Source organism: Cariama cristata, unplaced genomic scaffold (genome assembly GCF_000690535.1).
Source record: "Cariama cristata isolate BGI_N322 unplaced genomic scaffold, ASM69053v1 scaffold17561, whole genome shotgun sequence".
NCBI classification, from domain to species: Eukaryota; Metazoa; Chordata; class Aves; order Cariamiformes; family Cariamidae; genus Cariama; species Cariama cristata.
Window position 1 is genome coordinate 215,587 of NW_009600055.1, and position 9,296 is coordinate 224,882.

General features: G+C 41.4%; 1 protein-coding gene across 1 annotated transcript in view; it reads right to left on the reverse strand.

The window, feature by feature from the left end:
* The window catches only part of LOC104169098 (cytosolic phospholipase A2 beta-like), a 74,996-nt gene extending 66,269 nt beyond the window's left edge, over positions 1-8,727 (reverse strand). Inside the window, exons 1-5 of the mRNA XM_009709913.1 lie at positions 8,553-8,727; positions 7,522-7,775; positions 6,647-6,703; positions 6,139-6,234; positions 4,231-4,307 (exon numbers count right to left, since the gene is read on the reverse strand). Coding sequence (XP_009708215.1) covers positions 4,231-4,307; positions 6,139-6,234; positions 6,647-6,703; positions 7,522-7,775; positions 8,553-8,695 — 627 coding nt within the window. The 5' untranslated portion in view covers positions 8,696-8,727. The remainder of the gene's footprint in view (positions 1-4,230; positions 4,308-6,138; positions 6,235-6,646; positions 6,704-7,521; positions 7,776-8,552) is intronic.
* Between the last annotated feature and the right edge of the window lie 569 nt (positions 8,728-9,296).

The following is a 9,296-nucleotide window of genomic DNA, read 5'->3' on the forward strand; positions in this document are numbered from 1 at the left end:
CTTAATCCCTCTTGAGTTTTCAGAAATTTTTGGACAAGCACCACAAGGTAAAATGATGCTTTATGCTTTAACTATGTTTCTTTAAAAAATCAATAGAAACAGACAAAGGAAAAGAACGATCGTATTTTTCTTCACAATAATCAACCTTGTCTAAAGGGTATCTGCATTTTCCTAATTTATATATGGAAAATAAATTTCCCCCCATATCGCTAATGTTTCTAAGGAACTGTTTGAAGATTTGATGGTAAATACCAACTTTTGGTTTTCATAAACAACAATACTACATTTTTACAATGTTCATGTATTCAATAGCCTTCTAGTCCCGCCCTGCAGGTCTCAGACATGTGAGTAATCTCATCCCATTCTGTGGAAATACAAATGGGAATTAGGGCTGCAGAAATAGGCTCCTGGTTCACACAACTTGCCTGACCATGCGTTAGGCAGCAATTAATGCCAGCCTACAAGCTGCAGAATCACATGTCATGCCATGAGACCACAGGTGATGGGCAGATTGACTGTAGGTCTGGCAAAGCAACTCTAAAATCACCAGCCAGGATGTAAGAGAATGCATCTACATTTAAATATGACAGTGGAAAGAAATAAAAAACAGCAATAAAAACATGGAAAATAGCCAGCATTGACTTTCGCATCAGATCATTTGGAAAAAAAAAAGAAATTAGTACAGAAATAAGCTTTTAAACTGACCTTTTATTGCAGAAGTTGTAATTTCTCACCATCAAAACACCACAGCCACTGAACTTAGTGAATTACAACCGGACAGGACTTTTGCCTTAAGCACAATGCATGTGTTGGACCGATGCAGCCTGATGCACAGGTGGATGGCAAAGCAGATTCTTCCTTGTCTCCTTGGGTTGTTACGAAAACAATCTGTAGATCTGAACAAACAGTAATGGCTTCTGTTTTGGGATTTCCAAAACCTGGATTGCCTCCCTTCAAATTTTATTTTGCTCACCGTCACTGGGGCAACATGCAAAGATAAAATGCTTTTATCAAGCCTTCTACTTACAAGCCAAAAAATCTGACCAATTGATCTAGACTCTGAAATCAAGCAAAATAGCCATGATCTGTTTGACTGACGTTGTTGAGGATAATGTAATGTTCAGTTCTTTTCACTTGAATCATGTTTTAACTCCAGTCACAGATGCTGATGATTGTATCACATCAGAGAGAGAAATCACAAGGTCGACTCTCCCACCTCTGCTATAACACCTTCACAGTTTTTGTGAGACAATCTAGTAGTTGATAATAGCTGTACTTAAGGTCATATTCCATGTCATACCAATAATTCACTGAGGAGACAAGAAAAAAAGGAAAACATTCCTAAGGCTAGAATGTAATGATTACAAACATGTTCATAGACAGTTTTACACAGTTCAGCCAGTACAGGCTTTTCCTTATTACTGACTGAACTTTGAAATGAGCAAATCTCTGACTACAGCCAAAAATAACATAAGCAAACATTAAAGTTCTTTAATAGTGCTGCCAATACAACTCTGTCTTAACCCAAACCAACTCCTCTTCAGACTCTATACTGGGGATTCCTTGGAGCAGAGGCTGACAAAATGTTTAGGAATAGAAAAGGTATGCTTCTATTCAGACCAAAAATACCAAATGCACTGCAAAGTTTAATATCTGGATAGGAACCTCTCTTCCTCCGAGTGTGTGAAGAGTGGCAAATTCACCACTACTTCACAATGGTCATCAATTAGTGCTTTAATTCTGCTTCTCATTTTAATTTTGGTGTATGTCTTCTAGAAAAAATAAGGGTAACAGTATAATATCGTACCAATGGTTCTTGGAGGAGGATAGACTCTAGCTTCAGGCATTCACTGGACCAGACCCAGAGAATATTGATTTTCCAAGTGTACACATACTATAGCGCAGTTGACAAACCAAAGGCCAAATAAACTCATCAACTTTAGCATTTCTGCTAGACAGAGAAAAAGAGAGTGGCTGGGGGCTTGCAACTGGAAACAACTCCACTTTTTCTAAAAAGTCTTTAGGACTGATGCAGCAGTGCTGGGAAAAGAGAATCAGAAACACTGCTTTACTGCTAGCTTATCTTTTATTCACAGCATTGCAGACACTGAAAAAAAAGGCTTGCAATATTTGCAGTGTTACACAAATACTAATGTTATGCTGTTCAAAATACTGTATTTACTCTTCCTGGGAAGACAGGATTATTCCAGGTAAAGGACAGCAAAAAACTCTTCCTCAAACCTTGCAAAACTTACACAACATAACGATAATACTTTGCACCATCCCCACCCCTCCACCTGCAACAAATGAGCAATGCTTGAAATTCTGAAACTCTCTTTGGGAAGGAAAAAAAAAAAAAAGAGAGGTGATAAATCCTACAAAGACAGAGATGACAGGACTTTTGATAAGTGCAGGGGAACAGTAACACACAAGCATAGGCTTCTTAGCAAGGTAAAAGAAGCTCTGGGTCAGAGCAGATTCCAGCTCACATGACAACAGAATATCTTCCATGTTCTGTCTATATCCACGCCTAAAACTCATAGACCTTCTAGTTTCCTCTTCTTCCCCCAGATCCTTTTCTGCTGATGTGATAAAGGCACATAAAACATGCAGTTTCTTCGTGAAAGGTATGCAGATGACCAATTTGCAGTTAGCAGGCTCAGGCTAGGCAGACAAACTGTTTAGCTCCATGTCATCAACAGAAACCGGATCATGACCTCTGAATTAGCTATACCTCTCCAGACTTGACAACTAGAAAGACTTTTTCTTCTGCTACATCCCTAGCACTTGTCAACAATGCTATGAATTATAAGCAAAAGACTGCAAGGAGGTAGCCCCATGACATCTGCCAAGATTGTTATTTCCTCCTGAGGAGAGCCAGATGATCTTAAAGGGACCTTCGGTCCCAGTCATGCTTTGCTGTGAGGTATCTAGCTGCACACACACCACAGTTCGAAAACATATCTGGAAATACTGTGTATTTTACCTGCTATACAGCCATGTGATTGCTGAACATGATGGAACCAGAGGGAAGGGAGGTATAACATCTCACCAGCTTTCACTGTACACTGCAAGGGTTTTGCCTGAGCATACTCTGGATATCGTTCCAGATTCGGTTTCAAGGGGTCCAGGGGGATCCAGGGCACCTAAAAGCAAAAGAGTATGTATATGGTACTGACCTTGGCAAAAAATTCCAGCAAACTTCCAGAAAAACAACTGATAACCAAACTTACCGGGTTACAAAACATGTATTTTGCCTAGCAAAACACGTACAGCTACACAGCTTTCCACATTCAACTGGGAATAGGTCAAGGATGCAAAAATTTGCCTCCTTCAGTAAAGCATTTTTGATTAGGGAAAAGGTGATAAATATCAGTCATGAAATTTCAGGCTCATGGCATACTTTCAAAACACCTCCAGCCCCTTAAGTCACTTCTTCCTCCTACATTCAGTACTTGATTATGTTATCTGCACCACTCTTCTTAGAAATTCCTTTCTTCTTCTAAAGCTCTCTGGTCTTAGTTTATTCCCAGCAGCTAAGACCCTCTTTCCTGCTGGGAAATCCCTCTTGCCTGCATTCATTTCTTCTGTGCCCTACAGAGTTATAAACCTCAGCACTCCATCTTACTGCATTACAGGAATGCTCCCATGAGATTCCATAAGCACCACTCTGGAAACAGAGAAAAAGCCCCAGCTCAAGTCCAGCTGTAGCAATAGTCACACATCGCAGAGGCAAAAGGGGAGCAATTAGATACAAAAAGGAGTTTTTGTAAAGTGCCTCCATATCTATATGTTTCAATCAAATAAATATTGCTACTACTAAGAAAACACAATTTATTCATTGAGACAGATATGTTTTATTGCACTGGATGATACTGCTGTACAGCAAAATCTAGCCCTGATTAGAGGGCCAAAAGAAAGGGAATGCAGAGGAGTCCATTTCAGTCTTAATGAAATCAATTCCTTTATTGTTGATCCATTTAAAAGTCCTTTACTGGATCTACTTAAGTTCCATGCAAGGAAGACAGTTTATGATATCAATGGTTTCAGGTGCGTAGTAAAAATCTTTTCTGGAAGCTGGATATCCTTTGCAAATAGTAAAATAGAAGTGAAGTATCTGGGCGTTCTCTTTCCAGTAACGAAGGATTTCTAAATATGCTCAGTTTGAGGGCTCAACAGTGCCCCAAACTATCTTTACTGTATTGATTGTGTTCTTTACATACTTTTTACCTTATCTGCACTCTTCTCATCCACAATTTCAAATGAGCCATCTTCTGATACCTGGTAGGTTGCTGGCTGATAGAGCTCTGGAACCACAGAAAGAATTAAATGGCACAACTCAGAATAGTACTCAGAGAAAATAATGGCAAGGCATGTCCCACTTTCACCAAGTAAAAGAAAAATAAAGACAAAACCATTTTTAACTTACTGTCCTCACTGTCCTTCCCTTGTCCGTTTCAAATTTTATCCAGTTTCTTAATTTTTTAATTTTTTTTAAGTCAGTCTGAATACTTAGCTGCCTTCCTGTTTGGAACTCCAACCTTCTTTCTTCACAAGAATTATTCTCTTCAAAACCCATTTTACTCCTGGTCCTATTTTGTTCAAGTAACTGTCTTGTTTCCCTTTCAGAAGTCATAAATGCATCCCTGACTTACACATCATTCTATATCCTGGCATTTCTTCTTAGATCAGTCTAGCAAGATAGCATTCACAAGAGTTACTAGTGACTTGCCACCAGCCTTTCACTTCTAATCTTATCTGATGGGGCTCATCAACTGCTTCAGACGCTGCAGGTTGCTTTTCTTTCTTTGCTTCAGCCCATATGGTTTTCTAAGCCCTCCCTTGAGAGAGCTTCTCTCCACTAACCTGATGTTCAAAAAGAGAGAGTAATCTTTTCACTACACACAATAAAATGTAAGCATTATCTCTGTTCTATGCTTTAACAGTAACTTGTTTTACAAAGCATGATTCGTATGACATACAGGTATTTCATACATTCACATACGTATGATACCACCTCTCCTATGAAGAAAGGCTGAGAGAGTTGGGGTTGTTCAGCCTGGAGAAGAGAAGGTTCTAGAGAAACCTTATTGTGGTCTTTCAATATATTAAGGGGGCTTATAAGAGAGACAGAGAAAGACCTTTTATCAAGGCCTGTAGCGACAGGACAAGGGGCAACTGTTTCAGACTGAGAGAGAGTAGATATAGATTAGATATAAGGAAGAAAATTTTTACGATGAGGGTCATGAGACACTGGAACACGTTGCCCAGAGAAGCCGTGGATGCTACATCATTGGAAGTTTTCGAGGTCAGGCTGGATGGGGCTTTGAGCCACCTGGTCTGGTGAATGGCAGGGGGGATGGACTAGATGATCTTCAAGGTCCCTTCCAACCCAAACCGTCCCACGATTCTATGATTTCAACGTTGTAAACCAAATAAACCCAGTATAAATTAAACATTGTAGCAGTACACATATCTAGGCAAAATTATATTAGTGTCATATAGCACTCTGCATTCACTTAATCTGATGGTTTGAAAGTCAAGGAATGGGAAAATAAAGTCTTATTTTATGAGGCATAAAGTTAAGCTGTCCATCTTCCAGGTGACACTGCAACATAACAAACTACTACTGTGCACACAGGAAAGCAACACAAAGAAACAGAAAATGGGTAGTGTGAAGTAATGCTGCCATAAGACTCTCTTTTTTCATTTCTCCAGTTTTCAGAAATTCGGTTAGTAACCTGAATATTTCATTAAATTACAACTTATTTTGCAGCTTCCTGGCTTTTTTCCTAGAGAAAAGAATGAGCAGGCAGAATCCGAACCTGTTAAACATCAAAGATGACATGCTACAATACTGACAGGATACTTAAATAATTTAAATATTCTAAAGCTGAAGAGACTGCCATGAGTATCAATGAACCTATTACTTTATAGGACTGGAAAACCTGACCCCAGCATAATGTTTGTATTACAAACTACCTGCAGCACAAAATAGAAGAGATTTCTGTTCACACTGGAAAGCATAGCACTGCATAAACATCAAAAATGTTATCTCTGCTTCCTTTTTCGTATCTTTCAATATTTCAGTCTCTCCTCCTTCCAGCCTCCAGATATACTGCATAGTAAATTATGTACCATATGGGATGAAAGGACGGTCACTCGGTGGATGCAGTAGAAAATGTTTCTCTCCAGATATCACACAGTACAAGTTCTCATAATGATCTTTATGTACTAGGATTGAGAAAAAGAGAGATGCGGAAAAAGAGAGAAATTCAGTGTTATTTCTTTCTCTACACCAGAAACTATAGTAAACTGAAAGTGTCAGCTTGTCCTCTTATTATCAGGCTGCTTCCTCCTCTTGCGGCCAGTGGGAGCGGGAAGTAACAATACAATGTTGTACCAAATGTATTTAATGAAGCGAATTGTCAGTGCCTTGCCTGACGCAACGCCGGGTAGATGCACCCAGAGACACAGTAGCAAGAGGATGCAGAAGTGCAGGAGAAAGAATGCAGAAAAGCATGTTAAAGTACAACTGCTTTGTCAGAAACAGCACACAGTCCTACTGAGCCACTAACGCGAAACAAGCCCACTTAAACCTGTGCTGAAAGCACACAGAAGACTTACAGTGCCGCACAATACTTACAAGACGTCACAGCAGCTGATTCTCCAAGCCAGAAATTCACAGCATCAGGCTTCTTCCCTGTATGATAAGGGAACAGAAAAATGTCAACAAAAAAAGAATTTGAAGTGTCATGTTTAAAAGCATTTCAAATAATTTTCTGCCAATTTCTGCCAGATTCTGTCCTTTAACTTCCTTCACAACTATGACCAGTTTCATTGACAATAGCACTCTGCGAGCAACAGCAACCTCCTCCTACACTGGAAGCCACTGTAGCACCCATCAGACTTCACGACATTATCCATTCCCAAATTGATGGTTACAACCCTTTGTTTCCACATTCTGAATCCCTAAGACTTAGCTCACAAAGAAACTGCAGCCCATCTACGTACAGTTGCAAAAAGGTGGTGAGATCACCATAAGTCATTTTCATTGACATTTTAAGGAAAGACATGCTGTAAAATAGAAACCAAGTGAAACAGAACAGTGTTTAACTAGAAACAAACATCTGTAATTTTACCAAAGGGGGTGAGGGTTGTGTGATGTTTTGCTAGTTTGTTATGCTACCTTAGGTAGCAACCGCATGAGTCCGAGTGGAAACATGACTCTAAATCAGAGAAGAGCCACTATATGAAAAGAAGTGCTATCTGGCACTATCAGTACGTTGTTTCAGTTGTGATGGTCCCAATACACAACTGGGATACTGATCCTGGAGTGATCCAAACCCGAAACTTGGATTACTCTATTCAGTATTTTACCACTTCTACTTTCTAAGGGGATGAAAACAAACTGTGCTGTGGCATCCAGAAACAGAACAAACATTCACCATGTACCTAGCATGATTGTCTTAAAGCCTCGTACAAAATATTTACTGAATATAGGAGAAATAGAAGGTTTACCAAGTGCCTCACTCATCCACGGTATGTCAGGCTGCACATCACAGACAAGTTCAGGGAACTCCTCGGTGAGGTTTGAACACTGCTTCTGCACATAGAATACGTTGGGAGAGGTCACTTTCTTCTCCACAATGTCCAAGAAGTCCATGAAAGGCATTTGGCGTTCCTCTGGCATGACAAAACGGTCCCGAAACACCGCATCTGCATAACCATTTGGCGTTACTGCCACACTCACTACTTTGGCACCTACTACCTCCCTGCAAAATAAATCAAAGGTTTATAGCCAGGCCTGCAATCGGCCCATATATTGGACGCTGGTTACTTTAAAAACATGTTTCATGGGCAGCAAAAATAAGAAGCCTGGCTTTCCATGGATGGGTGACTCTTGCCTAGATTTTTCTACAGTCTGGTAAGGACTCTGGCGTTCTGCTCCAGTTGCTCCCTGTGGTCAAGGCAGCTGCAGTCTCTTTTGCCGCTCTGAATTCTCTCCTTACAGGTGAGCTCACAAGGGAGCTCCCTCTTCCTCCCTGCAGGCAGAGGGCCCGCTTCAGCCACTTCTTTTCAGGAATCATGGCGGAGCTTGATATTGTCAGGACCATTCAACCCAGCCAAATCCACGTGGCCACATGTTCAAAAGCAATCGAGGAGGGAGAAGGGGTGGACAGACTGACAGACAGACACACATCATGAGGCTAACAGCCCTCGCTTCCATAAGAAATTTAGCTTTAAACCTACAGATCTAGGTCTAACCCACAGATTTTAGGTCTAACCATAAATCCCCTCTTAAAGAAGAACTTTTCTTTAAAAATTCAGTCATTGTTAAAATGCTCGTCGTTTGATTGCATCCGAACTGGTCAGGACACTACGTTTGCAGGAAGAAATTTACACCCGAGTTTGGCAAGACTGAACACCTTCATACAGAAGTAGGGAGGAATCTGAACTAGTCTTACAGATAAAAGCAAAGATTAACCAAGGGTCTTTTACTGAGGTCAACCAAAATTGACCACTAGTCCTGTTCCAAAGCTCATTCATACCTGAGGTACGCTGAGGTCCATTTCTTCAGAGCCGGCCAGTGGCTGATGGCATTCTGAATTATACAAGGTTTATTCGGACTCACCCATTCTCGATAAAACTCCAGCGGGGATGGAGGCCTATCAAGATAGGGTATGGACTCCATCCACCCCAGCTCTGTCCAGGCAAACAACAAACAAGTTTTACTCAGCGTCCCGAGAGAAGCACCTTCTGTTAGCACACTAACTGGCTTCAAACCCCACGCCACAATTGCTCAACTCAAAGCAACCGGTCTCCCCTCTGCTCCAGAAATCGCTCTGTTAAAACCCAGAGGCCGTTAGGGAGGGGTTCAGTGCCAGGCGGATACCCCAGGCCATTGCCCTCAGCCACAGCCTCCCACAGGCGGCCACGCCGTGGGCCCACAGGAGAGCGTGCACGAAGGACATACGTTACGGGACATGCACCTCCGATACAAAGAGGATACCAGGCGAAGAGTTTTGGAAGCTGGAATAGTGCTTTGTTTTGCTATTTTACACGCAGCAAAATAACCTAAAAGGGCCATTTTCTCAAGTTTCCCCTTCTTTTTGGGTGGTCTTTCAGCTGCATCATCACCCTGGAAACATTTGGTTGGAAACAGAGCAGGCGCAGGGATGCTCCAGCCCAACCCACGCAGGTGCCATTTGAGGCTGCTCCGGCCCAGCCAGGTCGCTGAGGCAGCTGGAGACCAACTTTTTCTTCCCACAGGGCGGGCTGGAGCCCCCACAGAG